Source organism: Martes martes (assembly GCF_963455335.1).
Source record: "Martes martes genome assembly, chromosome: 4".
Lineage (NCBI taxonomy): Eukaryota > Metazoa > Chordata > Mammalia > Carnivora > Mustelidae > Martes > Martes martes.
This window is the reverse complement of record NC_137891.1, coordinates 119,945,047-119,970,654: the sequence shown is the minus strand read 5'-3', so window position 1 is coordinate 119,970,654 and position 25,608 is coordinate 119,945,047. Positions and strand designations below refer to the sequence as shown.

General features: G+C 40.4%; 1 protein-coding gene across 1 annotated transcript in view; it reads right to left on the bottom strand.

The window, feature by feature from the left end:
- Nucleotides 1-22,330, bottom strand: part of COL24A1 (collagen type XXIV alpha 1 chain) — a gene marked incomplete at both ends in the record, with an annotated part of 371,273 nt that extends 348,943 nt beyond the window's left edge. Inside the window, 2 exons of the mRNA XM_080801684.1 lie at nt 7,598-7,662; nt 22,275-22,330. Of these exons, the coding sequence (XP_080657810.1) occupies nt 7,598-7,662; nt 22,275-22,330 (121 nt within the window). The remainder of the gene's footprint in view (nt 1-7,597; nt 7,663-22,274) is intronic.
- Nucleotides 22,331-25,608: the final 3,278 nt, after the last annotated feature.

The window sequence follows — 25,608 nt, the reverse complement described above, 5'->3', positions numbered from 1 at the left end:
ATGTTACATGAATCTCAAGTGTACAACCCAGTTATTCAACAAATCTGTATGTTATGCTATGCTCACCATAAGTGTAGCTCGCATCTGTCTCCATAGGATGCTATTACAATATCATTGACTATGTTCCCTGTGCTGTACCTTTCATCCCCATGTCTTCATTCCATAACTGGAAGCCTATACCTCCCTCTCCCTTTCATCCATTTTGCCCATACCCCCACCCTCCTTCCCTCTGGCAACCATCAGTTTGTTCTCTGTATTTATAACTCTGATTCTGCTTTTTGATTGTTTATTCATTTGTTTTGTTTTTCAGATTCACATGTGAGTGAAATCATATGGTATTTGTCTTTCTTAGTCTGATTTATTTCACCTGTCCTTTGTATTTTTTAAAAGAATTAAAAATAATAGCAGCATTCATTAATTCTATATACCAAGCACTATTCTCACAACTTTATTAAGCCACATAATGCTCACAATAACCCTATGAGGTAAGTACTACGGCTAATTCTATCTGACAGTCATAAAAACTAAGTCACAGACAGACAACTTTCCCAAGGTCACCCAAGGAGGAAGTGTAGAGGCATAATCTGAAAGCAGGCAGACTCAATCTCTCAGCATGGCAACTTTTTAGGAATGCGTATATCACCTAACAGCAGAACTGATTTTATCTCTTTTACCCATTTGCTTCTTAAACAGAGAATAAATCACCGTGTCACCAAGGCAACCGGGCTTTGCACTTTTTACTGTAAACACCAAGCCTAATGACTTCACCCAAAACATGATTTCAATAACCACATATGCTGACTCACAAACCTCTCTTCAGGACTTGCATATCCAATTGCCTACTGAATTTATGCAGTAGAGATTAGATGTCCTGCAAGCACTTCTAACTTAATATATTTTCCCACACATTTGTTCCTCTTACTTTAATGCCTCTCTTAGTAAAGAACCCCACTACCAAACCACCAGCCAGAGTAATATTTTTATAGTGTCAATTATATCATGCCAATGTCCTGAACAAAATCCTCCCATGGATTCCTGTTACAGAAAAATGCAATCCAAACTCTTTATATGGTGTATGAATCTATGTCATCAGCTCCCTTCTTACTTCTCTTATCTCATCTCTTTTCATTTCTTCCCACCTTACTCTGTGCCAGCCACACTGGTCTTTTCTTACTCCTTAAAACCACCAAACTCATTTTGAATTCATGGCATTTACACTTATTGTTCTTTCTGCTTAGAAAGCTCTAAACCTTTAGTTCATTCAGATCTAGGCTCAAATGTGACCTTTTCAGAGAGGCCTTCCCTGACAACAATACCTAAAATATAAAATTGTCCTCCTTGCCCCAGTGACTCTCCAACATCTTACTATACTTTATTTTTTTTCCTCACAGCGCAGAAAATGTAGGGGGAGTTATATATAAATATATTTTATATCATACATATCACGTTATGTGTGTGTGTGTGTGTGTGTGTACACACACACTTGCCTATTGCCTTGCCCCCAGTCGCAATGTAAGTCCATGAGGGTAGCACTTCATCATGTTTTACTGTTATATTCCAACGTTTAGAATAACGACTAATACGAAGTAGGTCCAAAGTAGTGCTTGAATGAATTAATTAATCAATCCAGCCATCTAACCCAAAAACCTGATAATCACCTTTAATACTTCCTTTCCACCCATTCTCCATAGCTATTCAGTCACCAAGTCTAACACAAACCTTAGTTAAGCTCCCTTTATCCTTAGATTATTATCTTAGTCTCCTAATAGATTTCTCTGCCTCTTTTAAGACACCCTCATCCAATCTGTCATCCACACTGCTGCCGGAGAAACCTTTCTCTCTTTGTATAGAACAAAATGAACCTTTAGTTCACGACACCGCTTCCTATAATACATCAGTGGTTCTCAAAGCTTTCAGTGCAAAATTGAAACTTCTTATTTTAGCCCTCAGGCCCTTAGTGATCTAACTCCTGCCTGCATTCCCAGTCTCATATCTCATGCCTCCCTAATGAGCTTTCCCCCTTTTTAATTTATGCTAAACATCAAAAGTGATCAAACCCAAAAGATCAGAACAGGAAGATTTAGAATGTAGGAAAAAAGGACTACTCTCAGCAAAAGAATATACCAGAAATAAAAGAGAACCATTAAACAAGGAATGAAATATCCATGTTCTTTCAACCTTATGGGTATCCTGTTTTAAAAAAATCTTTTTACCATTTTCCATCCCCTCACTCTTTCATTAAAGGATTATGACTTCATTTTAAAGTAATTTTTATGTTAAGATAGTCCATGGAACTGTGTACATTCACGACACAGCTGATGAGATTGGAGCAGATGCACCTACTTAAGATTATCCTTGTAATTGTGAGTGGTATGGTGGCCTTATTGCAAACTGTCAAATTATGCAAAGGAATCATCGGAACCCCCCATCTTGATCTCACTTTCCACAGCCCTTCTCTTCTACCCTTTCCACTATGGCACCCAAAGTCCTCATGCTACTTGTGTAGTAAAAAATTAAACCCTGTCCAAAGAGCAGTCATATATTTGTCCTCAGCTCCTAGGAGGCACTCTCTAAGCCCTGGAGTATCTTGCCTGATAAAAATATCTTCATTTATCTGAGGGTTGTGGACAACACCAGGTAGTCCAACAATGTGATTTATGGTAAGGGCTTTGGTCATGTGGTAACTGTTCAACCTCAAGAAGGACTGGAGACGGAGGTCAGCTACACGGGCGGTCCATCCCGTCTACATGACAGAGCCCCACTAAAGACTCTGCACAGGCCTAGGTTTCACTGGTTGGCAATATTCTGTGCACACCATCACATATCATTGCTGGGAGAGTTGTTACTGACTCCACTGGAGAGGACAACCGCAAGTTCTGTATGTGGGACTTTCCTAGACCCTAACTCATGTGTCTCTTCTGTGGGCTGATTTTAATCCATATTCTTTTGCTGTAATAAACTATAACTCTGAGTATAACAGATTTCACTGGGTTTCACAAATCCTTCTAACACATCGTTGAGACTGACGGTTGTCTTGGAGACCCTCAAACTTGCAGTTGTGTAAGAAGTAAGCTTGGTTTTGCTGACTGCTCCCTAGTTTACACTAGCTCTTACACATTTTTCCTTCACTGGTATCTACTCACTCCATGGCATTCTCCACTCTCATTTTTTTTTCTTTCACTTTTCTTAAATTTCTTGCCATATAAAAATGTATCTATTAAAAAAAAATCCCATTCTTTCAGAGCCCTGCTAAGTATACCCCTTCATGCCAAATTTACTCATCTTGTAAGACTCAGTTTGAGTGTTACTCCTCTCTCTGTAAGCCTTCGGTGTAATTTTTGTTTGTTGTTTTTGTTTTGTTTGTTGTATGCACTGAAGACAAACAGATCATACTCAATTTGCTAATAAAATCAGTCTTCAAAGGCTACAGGGCTGATGCTGAGGTGTAGGCACAGACACTCCAACCTTGATTGTCTTTCATGTGAAACTTGTATAATAAGCACCATTGATTCTATCATCACTGGTTAGAAGAAAAGAAAGAGGGCAAGAGGGAAGAAGAGAGGAAAATGGAAAGAGAGCTAGAAAGTAGGAAGAGGTAGAAAGAATAGGAAAGGGGGGAGAAAAAGGAGAAACTGAGTCTCAGTAGGTGATAAAATTCTGACTCATACCCTAGTATTTGACTTTAAATCCAGTGACTAGATAATTAACTCTATGGTGAAATGTACTATATACCTAAAGAAATAGAGATGGGAGAGCTAATGATTATACTTGCTTTACAAGTTTTGTAAGCACTTCTTTTTACAAGACAGCCAAAGAAGACATTGCAGCTGTCAATATTCAACAATATTCTATCACAAATTGGAGGAACAATAGAATTACTGTGTGTGCCCTCAAAAATATAAGGTTCTTACATTTCTTAGTAAGTGGCAGTTTAAAAGAATTAAAAGTTACCAACTTTTAGATAAAAGGTAAAAAGTAATATCACTTAACAGAGTATAATAAATTAGAATGCTAACTCATTGAATAACTAATATAATATAGCACTTAATTTAATAAATTCTCACTGTTTAAAATTTTCATATATCTGAGTCAGCCAAATATCCAAGCTATATTCTTTCTAGTTTGTAGAAATGAAAAAATTAAATCATTGTTTAAAGTAAAATCACAAAGGGGTGCCTGGGTGGCTCAGTTGGTTAAGCATCTGCCTTCAGCTCAGGTCATGATCGTGGAGTCCCGGGAAGGAGTCTTGTATCAGGCTCTCCACTCAGCAGGGAGTCTGCTTCTCCCTCTGACTCTTCCCCTTCTTGTGCTCTCTCTCACTCTCTCTCAGATAAGTAAATAAAATCTTTTTTAAATAAATAAGTAAATAAAATCACAAAGTTGTAAATAAGAAAAACCATATAAGCCTTAATATACTTTTCTTTGCCCATTTTCCCAAATTGACTAAATGAACCAGATAAATTGTCCAATATCTACTCTCTACTGTTCTATACATCCTCAGCCAAACAGTGCCAGAATCAATACTCGAATACAAGCTGACTTGCTTCCAGCTCACACAGTTAAGGAACTAAAGGAAGTTGCTTAAATTCAACTATTTCAGTTTTTCAACATTATGAGTACATGGGAAAAGAGAAGGATCCTGAGTGTTCTTTTTAAAAAAATTATTGTGTCTTCATTATATAACAGGGAAGCAGTAAACACTTGACATGTATTATCTCATTTTACCCACACAACAACCCTGTGCAGTAAGAACTATTGTTATCTTCACTTTAGAGTTGCTGAAAATGAAGCTCAGAGTATTTGAGGGACTTGCCCCAGATCACACAGCTAGTAAGCACTGGCACCTGGCTTTGGGCTCTGGAACACCTGTGCTTTATTTAGCACCACTGTCATACTGGGTATGTGTGATTTTAAAGTATCCTACTGTGAATAATACATCTATTATAGATAAATAGATAAAAGCAAACTTATGCATAAAATGAGAATTGAAGCTTTAACCTATGTGTAAAGATTTTGGTTAAGTGTCCATAAGGGGTTTTGGCAGAAAATCTTTAGAGTAACTGCAGCTAGAATGAGCTGATCCTTTGTTAACAATAAACACATTTTGGATCCATTTCCACAGGAAATACTCTTTTTAGAAATAGCACTCTACGCACAGCTATACATGTGGTTTTCACACGCAGGGACCATGAACCTGAGAATGTTGTGCATGTTGAGGATTCGCTACATAGCTGGCCTGGTGTAGGTTAGCCTGAAGAGGTAGTGCAGCTCGGTGCATCTCTGGAGGCCAGCCCACCCACCCAGACTGAGCAATAAGGAAAGCAGACTTCATCAGATAGGAAAAAGGGATCTATCTCAGTCAAATCCTCAGAAAAGTCAGCCTTAAGTAAATTTTTCCTTGAAACAGAATCATGTATTCAACAGGTTATACTTGGTTGTAAAACAAATGCAAAATTTAAAAGTTTTTATTTATTTATCTGAGAGAGAGAGAGAGCTCGTGCACATGAGTCTGGAGAGGGGCAGAGGAAGAGGGAGAAGCAGACTCCCCACTGAGCATGGAGCTTCACGTGGGACTTGATTCCAGGACCCCGGGATAATGACCTGAGCTGAAGGCAGAGACACCCAATGTCCCGGAAATCAAAGAGCTTTTAAAAAGATTTTTCTTTTTGTTAAGAACTCACAATAAAATGTTACGGTTACAGGAAAACTAAAGATTGTGATGTTCACTCTGAAATAAAGGAGCATATTTTGTATTCTATAAATGAAATCTTAAGGCTGAAAGATATTATTTCCTTCATTGGTTCTGAATTTTAAAAAAAAAATCCATTCAAAAATACCCAGTTTTCCTTATATCCTTCTTTGCCTGGGTTTTTAATATCTTGATAATGCTACCTTTTGAAATTATTAAACTCATGACACCAGTAGATGACAATTGTGAAGCCAGAAGATGTGTAGTGGAAAAAGGTTTGTTGTGAGAGATGGGCAGGCCTGGATTTGAGTCCCAGCTGTACAAGCCTGAGCAAACCCCTTCCGTGAGCCTCAGTTTCTTCACCTATAATCCCTATCCCACAGGCTCATTATGAATATTAGAATAATAGATGTAAAGGGCCAGCCAAAGACAAAGCCACAAAATATATATGTAATTAATAATGACGGGTTCTCTTCTTTTTGCTCTTCTCTATGGTCCAAGAGGCTCAATTTTAAAGAATTTGTAGACTTTGCAATCAATATACCTGAGTTCAAATCTTGGTTCTTCCATTTATTTGCCTGTACCCCCTGGGGTAGTTACTTATTCTTCTTAATCTTGGTGTCACCAATTCTATCATGGGCATAATCATAAAAATCCTGTGATGAGGTAGTGGTAAATATATATTCTGTACACATGGGGCTGGCACACATTAAATTCTCAGAAGGTATAACATAAGTAATAATAGTGAACTAAAAGATACAGTTTCTCTCCTCTTCATGGCTAATCAAAGCAAAATAAAGTAGCAGAAATGACTTGGTCCAGAACAGCATTTCATGAAGTTATACATGACATGTGACCTAATGTAACCATTTCCCCATAAAACAGAAGATGCCTTCCAAGTTATCTTTTAATTCACCTACATGCTATTTGACAGGATACTTCCCCATCTACTTGTCAGTTTGGTCAAACAGATAGAGCACCACCCTTTTCTTTGCACACCCTCTCTCTACCTATGTATATTTCATTTACTTCTCTCTTTCTTACTGTTGTTTAGTTGATTGACAAATTGACAAGTGGCTTGTAGGACTGGTCACTGAACTGAAATGTTGGTTTTGTCAGAATGAATAATTTGGCAGCCCTGCTGATGTGAGACAGAGGAGTAAAATAATAATAATAATAATAATAAATAAAATAGGGCCATGGTGGTACTCTCTGTAGATCCAGCAGAGTTCCCAGGTTTTTCTCTTTGACTTTGGCTTTTTATTTTTAACCCTTGACAAAGGCACTTGTTTTTACACTTTGAGGCCAGAGACATTGTCTTATTTATATTTCCATTGCTGGCAACTAGGACATTATATGGCAAATAGAAGATACCTTTTAAAATGTTGTTTAATAATTATATTAATCTGAATGTACATAGATTCCTGAAACTCTATCACCATACTACTAGAGCAACTAGCCAGCAGGCAAAAACAAAACACTGAACTATTCTCTAAACCTCTCCATTTGAATTAAATAAAATCCCAAACCCACTGGTAGGCAAACTGCATTTTGTTTCTTAATGACGTAAATCTAGATGGAACATTTAGTATATGCTTGTGTTGTTTCAAGAAGTGCAAAGGTAACTCAGTCACAGTTTGCCACCCCCAAGAACTCCCACTTCAAATGAAGTCACAAGCAAAGCCTTTTCACTATACAAAACTTCTCTTTTATAGAGAGTTCGCTTAAAAATGTAAGTAATTTCTTAAAGGTCATATTTCCCCCCAAAATTGGTTTCTTTACCCTTACATTCTCATTGTACTGTTTAATGTTGAATTTAAGCTTCTGATGATTTTGAAAACATATACTTCTGCTGTTTGGAAGGAGAATTTTTATAGAAGCAAAGAAGTAACAAGGTAACTTTCTTACCTTGTTCTTGTGCATGAATAGCACCCGCTGCCACACATAGCACAATAAAATGGAGAAGCAGTTTCCTAAAAAAAAAAAAAAAAAGGAAAATTTTAGTGGATATTTACAACCTATAAATCATATAAAATCCCAAATGAACTCCAGTACAAGATTAAGAAGTGAGCTATCATTTTTCAAAAGATTTTATTTATTTATATGAGAGAGAGAGAGAGAAAGCATGAGTTGGAAGATCAGAAGGAGAAGCAGCTCCACCCCAAGACCCTGGGATCATGACCTGAGCCAAAGGCAGACACTTAACCAACTGAGCTGCTCAGGCATCCCAAGAAATAAGCTATCATTTTAATTTATACAGTATTTTAATATTCATAATGATTAAGAGTAAGGGCTCTGAATTTAAGTTCCAGCTTTGTCACTTACTGTATGACTTGAGAACACTTTGCATTACCCCTGTGTTTCCTCATTTGTTCAATCTATCTCATAAACTTTTTCAAAGATTAACTGAAAAATTTCATGTAAGGCACACAAAACAGTACCCAGCACAAAGGAAGCACTCAACAAACATGACTCATATAAATGAAATTATGATGATGATGATGACTACATACTACATCAAAGCATCATACATGCAATTTTATACAAAGTAATGTAAGTTTACACAAAGTAACAGAAATAATAGTCACTTAACTATAGTGGTTATAAATTGTGGAACCAGTGATTTTTTTAAATAAATGTTTATATGGAAAAGCCATTTGATTATCATATCAAAGCCATTTGAATATCACTTGTATTAGATTTATGATATTTGGGTTCTGAAAATAACAATGGCCTTTATATATCAACATCGAACATTTTGATTTGCAATAATTGTGAGCATGATACTCAATCATTGCATATCAAAATGTTCATTCTTACTGATTAGCTGGCTACAAATATTTTATGATTTTGTTTTAGTATAGCCAAACTTTTGATAGATTTTATTGAGTAGCCTTCATAATTGGTTATATCTACCTCTCAAGTAAAAACCATAGAGATAATTTCAAAAAGTAATGCTAAGGTTGCTGAAAACAATAGCTGATCACCTAATTCTGTTTTTTATTTATTTTTTATTCTAACTCAGGGACTTCCCAAATGACATTTCTGTAAAATGCAGTTCTGTAAAGAGTGATTACAAAGCACTCTGAAAAATATTTTTTCTGGGGAGGAGTAAAGATGGCGGAGAAGTAGCAGGCTGAGACTACATCGGGTAGCAGGAGATCAGCTAGATAGCTTAGCTAAACATTATGAACACCTACAAATCCAACGGGAAATCAAAGAGAAGAAGAGCAACAATTCTAGAAACAGAAAATCGATCACTTTCTGAAAGGTAGGACCTGCGGAGAAGTGAATCCAAAGTGACGGGAAGATAGACCCCGGGGGGAGGGGCCGGCTCCCGGCAAGTGGCGGAGCAACGGAGCACAAAATCGGGACTTTTAAAAGTCGGCTCCACTGGAAGACATCGCTCCAGAGGCTAAACCGGGGGGAAACCCAGGCAGGGTCAGCATAACCCCAGGTCCCGTGGGGTCACAGAAGGACCGGGGGCATCTGAGTGCCACAGAGCTCGCAGGTATTAGAGCGGGGAAGCCAGCTACAGCGACAAAGCCGAGGAAGTGAGCTCTCAGCCCAGGGTTACCTTGTGCCGGTCGCAGGCTGGGTGGGCTCGGAGCGCCCAGTGAATTTCCCTAATATGGCAAAGGGAACAAACATCAAAATCCAGGAGATGCTAAGAACGCCCCTCAAAATCAATAAAAATAGGTCCACACCTCATCGCCTGATAGTAAAATTTACAAGTCTTAGCGACAAAGAGAAAATCCTGAAAGCACCCTGGGAAAAGAAGTCTGTAACATACAAGGGTAAAAACATTAGACTGGCAGCGGACCTATCCACAGAGACCTGGCAGACCAGAAAGAACTGGCATGATATATTCAGAGCACTAAACGAGAAAAACATGCAGCCAAGAATACTATATCCAGCTAGGCTATCATTGAAAATAGAAGGAGAGATAAAGAGCTTCCAGGACAAACAAAAGCTGAAAGAATTTGCAAACACCAAACCAGCTCTACAGGAAATATTGAAAGGGGTCCTCTAAGCAAAGAGAGACCCTAAAAGTAGTAGATCAGAAAGAAACAGAGACAATATACAGTAACAGTCACCTTACAGGCAAAACAATGGCACTAAATTCATATCTCTCAATAGTTACCCTGAATGTTAATGGGCTAAATGCCCCAATCAAAAGACACAGGGTATCAGAATGGATAAAAAAACAAAACACATCAATATGCTGCCTACAAGAAACTCATTTTAGACCCGAAGACACCTCCAGATTTAAAGTGAGGGGGTGGAAAACAATGTACCATGCTAATGGACATCAGAAGAAAGCTGGGGTGGCAATCCTTCTATCAGATCAATTAGATTTTAAGCCAAAGACTATAATAAGAGATGAGGAAGGACACTATATCATACTCAAAGGATCTGTCCAAAAAGAAGACCTAACAATCTTAAATATCTACGCCCCTAACATGGGAGCAGCCAGCTATATAAACCAATTAATAACAAAATCAAAGAAATACATCGACAGTAATACAATAATAGCAAGGGACTTTAACACTCCCCTCACTGAAATGGACAGATCATCTAAGCAAAAGATCAACAAGGAAATAAAGGCCTTAAATGACACACTGGACCAGATGGACATCACAGATATCTTCAGAACATTCCATCCCAAAGCAACAGAATATACATGCTTCTCTAGTGCACATGGAACATTCTCCAGAATAGACCACATCCTGGGTCATAAATCAGGTCTCAATCGGTACCAAAAGACTGAGATCATTCCCTGCATATTTTCAGACCACAATGCTCTGAAGCTAGAACTCAATCACAAGAGGAAATTTGGAAAGAACCCAAATACATGGAGACTAAACAGCATCCTTCTAAAAAATGAATGGGTCAACCAGGAAATTAAAGAAGAACTGAAAAAAATCATGGAAACAAATAATAATGAAAACACAACGGTTCAAAATCTGTGGGACACAACAAAGGCAGTCCTGAGAGGAAAATATATAGCGGTGCAAGACTTTCTCAAGAAACAAGAAAGGTCTCAAATACACAACCTAACCCTACACCTAAAGGAGCTGGAGAGAGAACAACAAAGAAAGCCTAAACCCAGCAGGAGAAGAGAAATCATAAAGATCAGAGCAGAAATCAATGAAATAGAAACTAAAAAAACAATAGAACAAATCAACAAAACTAGGAGCTGGTTCTTTGAAAGAATTCATAAGATTGACAAACCCCTGGCCAGACTTATCAAAAAGAAAAGAGAAAGGACGCAAATAAATAAAATCATGAATGAAAGAGGAGAGATCACAACCAACACCAAAGAAATACAAACAATTATAAGAACATACTACCAGCAACTCTATGCCAACAAATTTGACAATCTGGAAGAAATGGATACATTTCTAGAGACATATAAACTACCATAACTGAACCAGGAAGAAATAGAAAACCTGAACAGACCCATAACCAGTAAGGAGATTGAAACAGTCATCAAAAATCTCCAAACAAACAAAAGTCCAGGACCAGATGGCTTCCCAGGGGAATTCTACCAAACATTTAAAGAAGAATTAATTCCTATTCTCCTGAAACTGTTCCAAAAAATAGAAATGGAAGGAAAACTTCCAAACTCATTCTATGAGGCCAGCATCACCTTGATCCCAAAACCAGACAAGGATCCCACCAAAAAAGAGAATTACAGACCAATATCCTTGATGAACACAGATGTGAAAATTTTCACCAAAATACTGGCCAATAGGATCCAACAGTACATTAAAAGGATTATTCACCACGACCAAGTGGGATTTATTCCAGGGCTGCAAGGTTGGTTCAACATCCGCAAATCCATCAATGTGATACAACACATTAATAAAAGGAAGAGTAAGAACCATATGATACTCTCAATAGATGCCGAAAAAGCATTTGACAAAGTGCAGCATCCCTTCCTGATTAAAACTCTTCAAAGTGTAGGGATAGAAGGCACATACCTCAGTATTATCAAAGCCATCTATGAAAAACCCACCGCAAATATCATTCTCAATGGAGAAAAACTGAAAGCTTTTCTGCTAAGGTCAGGAACACGGCAGGGATGTCCGTTATCACCACTGCTGTTCAATATAGTACTAGAAGTCCTAGCCTCAGCAATCAGACAACAAAAAGAAATTAAAGGCATCCAAATTGGCAAAGAAGAAGTCAAACTATCACTCTTTGCAGATGATATGATACTATATGTGGACAACCCAGAAGGCTCCTCTCCAAAACTGCTAGAACTTATACAGGAATTCAGTGAAGTGTCAGGATATAAAGTCAATGCACAGAAATCAGTTGCATTTCTTTACACTAACGACAAGACAGAAGAAAGAGAAATTGAGGAGTCAGTCCCATTTACAATCGCACCCAAAACCATAAGATACCTAGGAATAAATCTAACCAAAGAGGCAAAGAATCTGTACTCAGAAAACTATAAAGTACTCATGAAAGAAATTGAGGAAGACACAAAGAAATGGAAAAATATTCCATGCTCATGGATTGGAAGAACAAATATTGTGAAAATGTCTATTCTACCTAAAGCAATCTACACATTTAATGCAATCCCTATCAAAATCCCATCCATTTTTTTTAAAGAAATAGAACAAATAAACCTAAAATTTATATGGAACCAGAAAAGACCTCGAATAGCCAAAGGAATATTGAAAAAGAAAGCCAAAGTCGGTGGCATCACAATTCCAGACTTTAAGATCTATTACAAAGCTGTCATCATCAAGACAGTATGGTACTGGCACAAAAACAGACATATAGATCAATGGAACAGAATAGAGAGCCCAGAAATAGACCCTCAACTCTATGGTCAACTAATCTTCGACAAAGCAGGAAAGAATATCCAATGGAAAAAAGACAGCCTCTTCAACAAATGGTGCTGGGAAAATTGGACAGCCACATGCAGAAAAATGAAATTGGACTATTTCCTTATACCACACACGAAAATAGACTCAAAATGGATGAAGGACCTCAATGTGAGAAAGGAATCTATCAAAATCCTTGAGGACAATGCAGGCAGCAACCTCTTTGACCTCAACCGCAGCAACTTCTTCCTAGGAACATCGCCAAAGGCAACAGAAGTAAGGGCAAAAATGAACTATTGGAATTTCATCAAGATCAAAAGCTTTTGCACAGCAAAGGAAACAGTTAACAAAACCAAAAGACAACTGACAGAATGGGAGAAGATATTTGCAAACGACATATCAGATAAAGGGCTAGTATCCAAAATCTATAAAGAGCTTATCAAACTCAATACCCAAAGAACAAATAATCCAGTCAAGAAATGGGCAGAGGACATGAACAGACATTTCTGCAAAGAAGAACATCCAGATGGCCAACAGACACATGAAAAAATGCTCCACATCACTCGGCATCAGGGAAATACAAATCAAAACCACAATGAGATACCACCTCACACCAGTCAGAATGGCTAAAATTAACAAGTCAAGAAATGACAGATGCTGGCGAGGATGCAGAGAGAGGGGAACCCTCCTACACTGCTGGTGGGAATGCAAGCTGGTGCAACCACTCTGGAAAACAGTGTGGAGGTTCCTCAAAAAACTGAAAATAGAGCTACCCTATGACCCAGCGATTGCACTACTGGGTATATATCCTAAAGATACAAACGTGGTGCTCTGAAGGGGCACGTGCACCCGAATGTTTATAGCAGCAATGTCCACAATAGCCAAACTGTGGAAAGAACCTAGATGTCCATCAACAGATGAATGGATAAAGAAGATGTGATATATACGCAATGGAATACTATGCAGCCATCAAAAGACATGAAACCTTGCCATTTGCGACGATGTGGATGGAACTAGAGGGTATCATGCTTAGCGAAATAAGTCAATCGGAGAAAGACAACTATCATATGATCTCTTTGATATGAGGAAGTGGAGATGCAATGCAGGGGGTTGCGGGGAGGTAGGAAAAGAAAAAATGAAAAGATGGGATTGGGAGGGAGACAAACCATAAAAGACTCAATCTCAAAAAACAGACTGAGGGTTGCTGGGAGGAGGGGGGACAGGAGAGGGTGGTGGGGAAATAGACATTGGGGAGGGTATGGGCTATGATGAGTGCTGTGAAAGGTGTAAACCTGGCGATTCACAGACCTGTACCCCTGGGGATAAAAATACATTATATGTTTATTAAAATTAAAAAAAAATTTTGGATTAAAAAAATTTTTTTTTCTTTTTATTACGTTCCTGGTGTGCTGACAGTAATTGGTACATTCCCTGTTTACTACCAACAATAAATATGTTTTTATCTTTTCAACTGGTATAAGGAGCATGTTAATATAACAATGATAATCTTTTACAAAATGAGCCAACAATATGTAATTATACTTTTCTCCTTGGTATAATGGAACTATCACTTATATTAAAATGGCCTTAGCCACATTTTAGTGGGTGAAAAATGTATACTCTATGATCATACTCAGTACAGAGCACAACTTTTATAAGACAAAGTTTTGCTAGACTACTTAAAAGTGTTATAAATTCTATAATCAATTGAACAATTACAGAAATTTCAACTGATCTGGGCAAGCGAATAGCTGACCCATATGTGGTAATAAAGCATATAATAGATTCCTATGTATGGTGTCATCCATTTAAAACAATAGATCTCAAATGTTAGTTTGCTAGAAGAATCACCTGAGATGCTTGTGAAAAATGTAGATTCTGGGCTTGCCTCAGAGATTATGATTCATAAATTTGGAGTGAATCCTCAGTTTGTACACGTCCTTAACTAGGTGATTCTAACAAGGATTGTGCATATATCAAACTCAGAGAAACAGCAATTTAGAACATTTACTAATTATAGTTACATTGTACTTAAAATACACAAATAATATTTTGCTCAAATCACAGACATCTAATTACATGAGATAAGATTATTTGACCCTTGGAGGGGATTGCTGTTTTTTGTTTGTTTTTGTTTTTATCTTTTTCTCTTGCTCTAGATCAGTGGTTTCAAACTTCACTGTGCAGCAGAATCACCTGGAGGGCTCGTTAAAGATCACTGGGCTCCACCCTGAGAGTCTGACTCACCAGGTCTGGGGTGAGGTTTGAGGACTTGCATGGACAGCAAGTCCCCAGGCAATGCTGATGCGGTGAATCTGGGGTTGATGCTACGAGGACCACTGGAACAGATGACGCTCAAGGGATGATGAAGGGCCTACCTGTTTTGAATCTGGTTTTTACCTTCACTGCACAGTGGAATCACCTGGGGAGTCTTAGAAACTACTAATACTTGGATTTTCCCTCTCCACCCATTCCCCCAGAGATTCTGATTTTAATTGGTCTCTGGTACAGGGATTCTTAAACACTCCCCCCGGTGATTCTACTGTGCAACGAAGTTGAGGACCTCTGTGTGAGATTAAAATGATAACTCAAGGTTCTCCAAGATGGATCCCAAAGTGATCTAGAGTTTGAGTAAAAAGAGGCTCTCTTCCTTTCAACTTTATATTTTCAACAAATGACTAGCAGGATATATATACCAGTGAGACTAAAAAATAGCTCAGGATTGCAATCACTGAAAGAGAGTACAGCAGATTATGCTGTTTTAGCAGTAAATGGGGTGTGAAAGGAATCATGTCTCATCTGCCCAAGGTAATCTGGCTCACTCAGAGTTTAGGAATAACCCAACAGGCACTCTTATATTCAGAGGAAGCTAACTAATCAAGAGTACAACAACCAGCAGTATTCATTTAGCAATTCAGCCAACTCATAGACTTCCCCAATGACCTCAGGGGAGAAAAATAAAAAATAAAGTTCTTTCTAGACATGCTAACAAGTCCATTCCTGGTGTAAGGCAGGAAAACCTGAACACATCAAACATCACCCCTTAGTCAGGTGATCTTAGGGGATTATGACAAATCAGTTGAGCCATACCTTATGTAAGTGTACCTATGTATTAAAACCGATGACTAATAGAGAAGTAGAGATTGATGACTGGAAAAAGAATTTTTCCTCTTTTTCTAATTATGTCCCAAACTAGCAGCCACCTAAGGAAGAACATATGGATATCCATATCCATAGCAATATGGATTCCATTACACCTACCTCCCCTCCCCTGAAGCTACAGCCATATCACATTATACTGTATTTCCTGGAGAGCGCTTGTAAGTGTCTTAAAGACCATCTTCATCTCCACCTGTCAGAATCTTAAATATTATCAAAGCCTAATTTGAATAACATCTGCTCCATGAAGTTTCCATCATCTCTAAAGATGCCTGGATCTTTCCCTCCTCTCTGTACTCTTAATGCTTTAATTGTAACTTTATTATATCCCATATATGTCGTACCTTTTAGGATTAATTAGTAAGTAAATACCTGAACAAGCAATAGGTCTTCACCTTTTATCTATTTCTTACATGAAATTGACAATTAATAAACATTTTTAACCAAGGGAGCCACCCAGGCATCCCTTTAAAAAATATATATTTTATTTATTTATTTGTCAGAGAGAGAGAACACAACCGGGGGGCAGGGAGTAGGCTCCCCACTGAGCAAGGAGCCCCATGTGCAACTCGATTCCAGGACCCTAGCTAGGAAAAGGAGTACTGTTATTCCTTTCCATTTTAAAAATGTTTATTAAACAGTTGGTTGAGCGTCTGCTAAAAGGAGTAACAGTAACATCGCCCAATGACTGAGGAACTCAATTTTCCCGTATGGATCTAATTCTTTTAACACTTGGGAAAAGTAAAGTAAAATAAATAAGAGTACTTTTATTTGGCTGTCCAAAGAGAGAAAGAAGAACGTTTAAAAATATCTGCTACAATAGGCTAAGTGGAAAGGCTTCTTTTTTTTTTTTTTTCATTGTGACTGTTTTTCTCATTTCTGAAGTGGGAACACAGAGAAGACATCAAGCTTAATTGACATACTCAGTTAAAGAGCCAAACTCCATCATTGTATGAAATGGATGTCTAATGAATCCAAACTTTCTGGAAAATGTCTAGTTGGGCTGGGCCTGTTTACTTCTTTGGTTTTGCCCCCCTCCCATGATATCACATTTACTATGCATTCACTTAATGAAGAAGAAGTGTCACATTTCCACATTAGCAGTAGACGGAGTTCTCAAGGGCATCAGCTGTACCAGGAATGCATTTAATGCTAAAACAGGCAGGAGTTGTTGAATAAGTTAAAATAAAAACTACATTAGGTTGGAGAGAAAACAGCATTGTAAATAAGAAAGTAAAACTAGACTGAGAGTCAAAAGACTAAACCTGGTTCTATTTCTAACTTACTGTGTGACGTTGGGCAATTCACTTCAATGTTCTGTCTCGGCTGACTCATCTATTATGGGATAAGACACTATAAATTTTATATTTTGCATTCTAAATATAAAACCCTAGAATCTGTGTGTATGGTAGGATCCTGTTAGTATACTACCATTAAAGGACAAAGATCAAATTATTTAGTAAGATGTTCCATAAATCACTATATATAATAGATGTGATGTTTAACCACAAATCTGGAAAGGTCTTCCTGAAGTTCTGGCCAATTCTCTTTCAATTACATAACGTAAAATTGTCTACTAAGTTTGCTCATTTGTTCACATATTTACTTTCACAAAAAGTCTAATTGGTATATTAAATATGACTATTTTTTCAAATATTCAAAGCATGTCTGCTTTTGGTCACTTTTCTGTACGTCTGGACTGTATGTCACTAACAGAATCTAACAGAAGTACATAGATTCAGACATTTCACAAAATCAGACCAGATCTAAAAGAAATCAACAATATGGAAACAGTCAATAAAAGTTCAAAAACATAACCCATGATATTAATATGTGAAGATTGCTAGGAAAATATGAAATATTTCTGTGTGTCTGGTCTGCTAGCCACATTTTCAGTATGACAGAAGCCACAATCAAAACATAACCAGACATGTGAGAGGTGAAGGCCTGGAGGGGATCAGACAGGAAATAGATATCCAAAGACCATACTCAGAATATTTAAGGAACTAATATCCATCCCAGGCATCTTCCCTAAATAATTCTTAGAGCTATTCAACTTTCTCTTTATCTGAAGGGTTTAAGTTACTTTAAGAGAATCCCAGGCATCTTTTTGTTTAGGGCACCCAGGAGACTCTCACATCTTGTGTCTGTGGGCTACCGAAGCTTGTTTCAACATAGATTCAAGTTATAATTTTAAGAAGGACTTGTGAAATCCTGTGACTAGGGAATTTTTTGTGTGTATGAGTTGCTTATTTGCTTATTTTAATTTAAACCATTTGGAAAAGGCAAAATAATCTCAAAACCATACATGAGATATATATCACATTTACCAATATATCACAATTACCATTATACTACATTTACAAGCCAAAAACTCCTTTAAGTTATGACAACTTTACAGATTTTGCTCTTCACTAGATGCAAAGATCCAGAAATAGTAACATTTTTGTCCTTTGTTGACCAAATAACTGAAGATCAGTTCTCATCCCAGCAGTGGGGTTAAAGTTGAATGATTCAGGGAGTGAAGTGTTGTCACTAACATATATACAATGAATTTCTGAGATTACCAATTCAGCTCAGTAGGTACTTGTATAAGTAACACAGTGTGAAAGATACTAGAATTTTTGGTTAAATTTCAAGCAAACAGGCAATTCATGAAGTACAAGGGAAATAAATGCTTAAGAACTTCAAGTAATCAAAATGCCTAGAATCCAGTCAGTAACAGGGAAGAAAAATAACTCAGCTAGTCCATCCTCATAATACCCCAGAGAGTGTTAAAATGATTGCTGCCTACCCTCACAAAGTTCCTGGCACACACTCGTGTTAACTAAAGTTTTTTACATGAATGAGTCAATATTCAGTTAGCAAGACTATCAGGTGGTCTTGAGTTTCAATAAACATATAACTTCTCTAGCACCTTCGACATGCACACTGATCCCAAGATCAAGAAGTCAGGTCATCCTAACCTCCTTTTATTTAGCTGAGAAAGTAACCCGGTTTAAAGACCTTTCAGAATCTGGTCTCTAGTCTCCAGATCCAGCTCCAGTCACTCCTCATCTAGAAAGCGTGGTCTACAACCAACTTTTCACTTCTTCCAGGCCCTCAAATGAACTGTGCTATCTCGTCTCTCAGCCTTTTACTGCTCTGTCTGGAAAGTTCCATGCCTTATCCAGTTAGGTCTCAGGGAGGATTTCATTTCCTCTGGTCAGCCTTTCTTTCCAGGATTACCCTTCCGTATCTACCCCACCTTCCCAGAACTTCTAGGTGTCCTCCTCTCTCATTTTTGTATACCTGGTCATTCATTTTCTGTTTCCTATACTAACCTGAGCACATTGGGAGGGCAGCAGTTGTGTTTCTGTCTTACTCCACCATTGTATCCTCTCTGCTTAGAGCCATGCTGGGCACATAGTTGGGGCTCAGAAAACATTTGTTGAATAAATGAGTGAATGATTGAGTGAATGTCCGAATAATGTTAGCCTTTTAGGAGGATGAAAATGAAATGGTCTTTACCTCACTTCTTGCTCAGAGTTACAAATTCTAAAATAACTCATAGTTGCAACGCACGGCATGGAAACTAGCTATTTTAATTTCCATAATAAAATTTATATTTTTCTCCTGCCACTTCACAGATTACCAAGCAGAATGTCTAAGCAACACTCAAAGCTACTTTCCATAAGTTACAATCCCTCTCCTTGAGACACCAGCTTATTTTATACATCTACTTGAAAACAAAGATAACTAAGCAACTTTAAAGAATGGAGTTTCATGCCAACTAGGAAATAGATGTTTATATCCAAAACTACCCCCCCACCCCGACACACCTTGGTTAGAGAAACCCTTTAATTACAATAATAGCCTTCCTGGAGGACTTTCTGATACTGTTAAATCATTGTATCTAACACTGACTTCTGGTTTTAATTTCCTTTTACTACTACCACAAATTCACATTAGGTAACTCACTTAAAAGCTAGCCCCATGAAATAAAATGTTTTTAAGGATCCAGTTTTAAAACTGCAAATGTTTTTGGGTGGGTAATCAGAATTGTGATTTAAAAAAAAAACTGCTCCTGTTTTTACAAAAAACGTCACCACAAAAGGATGGCAGAAAATTAAAACCTCAAGGATTTCATTAGAAACTCTAAGGTTTAATTCAGTGGACTGACATTATCATGAGCTAATCAGCTGCTTCTACCAAGTCCCCTCTCTATAGGGTTGGTAGTGGGGGTTTTTTGGGTTGTTGTTTTTTTTTTAGTTTTTTTTAAAGACTTTATTTATTTGACAGAGAGAGCACAAGAAGGGGTTGGGGGGGCGGGGAGCAAAGGTAAAGGCAGAGAGATAAGCAGACTCCCAGAGGAGCAGGGAGCCCAGTGTCCAGCTGGATCCCAAGACCCTGAGATCACAACCTGAGCCAAAGGCAGAGGCTTAACTGACTGAGGCACCCAGGCACCCGGTAATTCTTTATGGAAATTGGATTTTTTTGAGAAACAATTTTGTCAGATCAGTCAGTAACTTCTCTTTCCCCTACTTGGCAGGTGTACGGTTGGAGCTATGAGGGGGTGCAATCTGATGTAACCTTGAATTACCCTTAATTCTCTGCAGTCCATCCCCACTGACAACTGTAGTGGAGCAAACTTGATGACTTCACGTCAAAGGAGGCTGCAAGTTTCCTCACGGAGAGACGTTCTAGACCAGCGCCTTCACCCAGGATCTCCTATCAACCCCAATTCTCTCAGCAAAGGTTCTTTTCCCGTTCCACGTAGTCTTATTTTTCCTCAGTTCCTTCGTGTAATCCATTCTGTTTGGTTTCTCGGCCTCCCTCCCCCCAATCATCTGGACCCAATTTACAAACCCCAAACTGCCCAAAAATTTACGCAGGGCCTTTTCTGGGAGCGTCTGAAAGGGAAGTGTAAGCAAGACAAGACAGAGGCCAGGAGCAGAGAAGATCTGCTTTAATCCGAGAAGTTGGTCACTACTACCAACCCCGCGGATGGCTGGGCAACGGCTCAGGCCTTGCCCAGTGGCCAAGGGAAAGCCCTCGGGGTGGGAGCTGGCCGGGAAGGCAAGAAGCGCAGAGGAATGAACGCGGAGGGTTGCGGGCCGGCCAGACGGTGGCCGACCTCACCCAGCTTCTCCTGGTGGCTGGACCTCCGGGGGCCCGACGTTCATGCCACCATTCCACCAAATCGGATCAGCGGAAACATGAGCGGGGTCCCGCAGGATCGGCTGCACAGGGAGCCCGGTTTTCCGACCGGGTCCACGCTGAGGGGCTTTTATTGAGAAATGTGGCGGGAAACCTGCCTGGGAAGCCGGTGCGACCCGCGGGAGTCGCGCTGGGGAAATTAACCCGCACTGGGTGAGCTCTTCCGGGATCCGGGTCTCCCCGGTCGCCGGCCCCTGGCCTCAAGCACGGAATTGCGAGCTTTCCTCCGCACTGATTAATCCGGCTTCGGGCGCGTGGGGAGACGCGTCCTCCTCAGCCGGGAAGCCCAGCTGCCCAAACTCCCAGGGGTCAGAGCAGAGAGCGCGCGAGCCCCAGCCTGCTTGCTGCGGGGAAGCACATGTGCACACAAACAGTGCCACAAGGCGGCCTCTCCCGCGCCCCGCCTCCCTCCGCCTGCCCTCAGCGGGCACCGGCAGGTCTACCCCTTACCCTCACCAATTCTCCCAAGGGACAGCTTCGGGGCAGAAAATGACCCGAGCCGCTTTTGGTTCCTCCGGCTCCAGGGGCCAGAAGCAAACTTCCAAAACCCACCGACCTCTTCCAGGGGGAGCAGGGCAGCCAGCCAAGGCACGCACTCCCCTCCACGCTGTTTTCCCAGTGAGGGAGGGAGCAGGAGCAGGTACAGCGCCCAAAGAGGAGGTGGGGTGCCAGTCCGGGCCTGCGCGAACACGCTGCGGGAGGAGCAGCCCCGCCCCCGCGTCCAGCCCCTTCCCCAGTGACAGGCCAAGGAAGCAAGACTCTGCCTCGGCCCCAGATGGGCAGCACGTGTGTTGGCCTCCTAACGACAAGAGCCGATTGCCTCCGAGGCTAGCCGCGCCCCGATGCCCGAGATTTTGCGGGTACCCTCTCCTCCAGTCCAGGAACCGCGGCCCACGTCTGTGCCCGGCACAGGCTCCGCGCACACAGCCCAGAGGACCGCCGGCGCCCGGGCAGTCCCCAGGCTGGACGCCCGGAGAAGAACCGCGGGGAAGCAGAACCTCAGCCAGGGCCCTGAGAAAGGAGAAGGAAAGGAAGGCGCGAGGGCGGCGGGAGCCGGAGCTCCAGCCGGCGTCCGATCTGAGCTCGGGGAGTCGCGGGAACCGCGGCCGTCGGCGCCAGGATGCGAGCCAGAGAGCTTTCCCTCCCCAGCCGCAGGACCTCTTTAGCATGAACTTTCTGAGGTCCGCTGGCAAGAGGCTTCCTTTCAAACACGGTATTTTACAAATTGAGGAGACAAGAGGCGGATGCCACGGCTGCTCGCCGGCTCCCAACTTCGAAAAGTGCCAAGGAGCGGGGGAACACAGATCTCCAACCCGCCCAGAGGGTCTGGAGGATGGGGAGAGGGGTGGGTCTAATCCTAGCCTCCGGGCGAGTGGGCTACTTACGTTTTTGCCGTGTGGGAGACCTTTCCACGCCTTGTCCTGTGGGCTCCTAAATGCATTTGTATGCATTTGTCCCTGCAGCGAAGCGCTAACGGAAAACAGAAGGCAACTCCGAACTGCTAAGGGTGCAGGTACTGGCCATGAAAAAGGAAGAAAAAAAAAAAAAAATCACATGAAAACGATGCTCCAAAACCGCAACAACAACAACAAAAAGGGAGGAGAGAAATAGGAAGTGGAAAGAAATAGCACCCAAAGGGTCGATCAATCAGCTAGGCTTAGCTCCCTAGCTGGGTAACTGACGAGCCCGGGGGGAGCGCTCCCATGGGAGGGCGGGCGAGGAGCAAGACCTCACTGGCAGGCGGCGGGGCGCCGGCAGCAGCTGGAACTCCGCCGCGAGCGCAGCCCTCGAGTTCACTTGCGGTTCAAAGGCGACTCTGTGACTCCAGTGGAGTCCTCTGCTTTGGGGCTGGGAGGAGAGAAGGGCTGGGGGAGGGAAGGAGATGAAGGGGGTGTGTGTGTGGGGGGGGGAAGTCCTTGGAAACAACCCGCGCCTGAACATTTGTCAGACAAGCACACACACCCACTTCGGAAATCTGGTCCGTGAGAGGGGGCCGGTGGTAACTGCAGGCGCTCAGCGCTGACTGCCGCCGGCTGCTTCCCCTGGAAGAAGAGGAGCCCAGCAAATCCGGCCGGTGTTAAATTTCACCGCTCACTGACTTGCAATGACATCACCAAACACAGTGCACACCTCCCCCTCCGCCCCGCAACTTACCCCCAACCCGCGCGGGGCTCCCGCGCCCGGGTCCCTGAAGCCCCGGGCCCGCGGCGCCTGGGGAGCGCCTGCAGCCGCCCCGGCGACGCCCGCACGCTCTCGCTTCCCACGCCACCCTCCTCGCTGTCCCCGAAGCTCGTAGGTGACTAGTATCTTTCCTTCGTCCCTTTTTCAGCAGTCCCCAGTGTGATGACTTCCTCTTGCATGCCCCCCATCCCCAGTCTTTTTCTCTGTCCTCCTCACGCACGCCCCTCTGAAATCCTACTCGGCGCGGCCCTTCATTCTCGACCTTCGTGCATTCTTTGCAATGATGCTCGTGGGCTAAGTCATGTTATAAAAAGACTGCGACGGTTCTCATTGCTACCTTTCCTTCCCTTCACTCTTGCCTTTCAGTCTGCCCCATGTACTACTTTTCTGCTGATTTTTCTATCCTGTAATTCACTTATCTGCTTTCTGCCCTTCCTTAGCTTATAAACATGGATTCATGATCTGCATTTATGCATCTAGAACATGCTAACAGACCATGGTCTTTCCGATTTGAATGCCTTCTCCAATTTTTGTAACTTTTTTTTTTTTTTTTTTTTTTTTGACATAAGCCTCCATACCCGCACAGCCTTTTCACAGCCTATCCACCTTCCAAGTTTTGGGGGGTTAAAAAAAAGTTAACCTTCTGATTTTACCTTTTTATTAATAAGACTGGAAATTCCAGGAAGCTAGGGTTCTGTTATCTTACTCACTGCTGTATTTTCAGCACCTAAAATACTACTTAGCATGTTTGTTTAACCAGTGACTGTTGTACACCATTGAATATCATTTCTCTAACAAGTTTTCCTGGCCTTTTCTGTGAGCTATCTCTAGCTAATGATCCCTCTATGCACTGAAAAGCATCCCAGAGTATGCACATATTATAAAAGTTAAAGCAACCGTATTGATGAAGAGAAATGATTGATGCAAACTTTGGAATTTTAGGAATCATTTTCCAAAAAAACTGAGGGATTTTTCCATCTCCAGGAATATAGAATTCAATTCCTCTTCCTTTCCCTCAATTTTTCAACTATTTATTTTGAAATAATTTTGAAATAGATGTACATATAAGTTCCAAAAATAGTAGAGAGTTCCTGTATACCCTTCACTGACTTCCTCTAATACTGATATCTTAAATAACAGCAATATGATGGTCAAAACCAGGAAATTAACACTGATACAATACCATTAACTAATCTATAGCTCTTATTCAAATTTTGTCAGTTTTCCAAAATATCCTTTGTCTAGTATTTAATTCAGGATCTTATACTGTGTTTAGTTAATTAATTAACAGAGAGATTCAACTGTTAGATCTCCTCAGTTTCCTCCCATCTGTGGAAGTTCCTGTCTTTTGTCTTTCATGATTTGGAACCTTTTGAAGAGCACTGGTTGTCATTTGGTAGAAGGTCTCTTAATCTGGATTTGTGTGATGTGTTCTCATGATTAGGTTCAGATTATGTATTTTTGACATAAATACTACTGAAGTGATGTCTCTTTCTCAGGGCATTATATTGGGTATATATAATGTTGAAATATCTTATTACTAGTACTGTTATCTTTGATACTTAATCAAGGCGCTACCTGCCAGATCTAACTACTGTAAAACCCTTCCCACCCCTTGATTTTTATAACAAACAGCCACAGCTTTTTGGAATTCTTTTAGAAATCCAGGGCACAGCTTTTTGGAATTCTTTTAGAAATCCGGGACTGAGGGGAGATAGCCATTCTTTAATAGTCTTAAACTACAGTTTTTCTATTTTTGGATTAGCAAAGACAGGTAATTTGGTTTGGTAGAAAGAATAGGTAAGAATTAAGCAGTAACTCACCTAATCTCTCTCTCCATTTTCCCATCAAATCATTAAGGATTAAAAACATTTTTTTTTCTTTTGAGTGTGAGTATTTGAATGCTGTATGAAATTGAATTATCATTAAAATATATCTCAGGTTCTTTGGCTATAAGAAGAGAATAGTTGCTCATTATAGCTAATAGAGCTCTTATCATGCACAAGATTCCAAAATGTACACACAGCCTCAAAGAGAGTACTTGCGTTTATAGGAGCAGAGGCATTTGCCCAGTTAAAAATAAACAATGTGGAGATTCACATAGATCAAATTAATCAAGACAGAGACCTTGGGACTTAGCTGGGCCTTGAAAAGTAAAGAGGATTTACATAGGTGGAGCAGAGACAGACAAAATGCTTGGAAATGGAGAACAGGAGATTGAAAACAATGGGGAAAAGGAGGATATCTTAATTAGATTCAGAGGGAAAGAAATAGATTCATCAGTTTGTCTTAGAAGTTTGTGCAATGGAAGAGAGGCTAGAGCAAAGTATGGAAGTCTCTGAATGCCAGGATAAGGTCCATTCAGTCATTCAATAAACATTTAGTGTGTTACCTAGTACATGCCAGGGAGTCTTCTAGGCACTAAGTTACACTGGTGAACAAAATGCATGAAAATTCCCTTCATGGAGTTTACATTCTACCATTTAAGATTTGATCTATGGGCAATAGGAAACAAATTAAAGAATTTCAAACTGATAA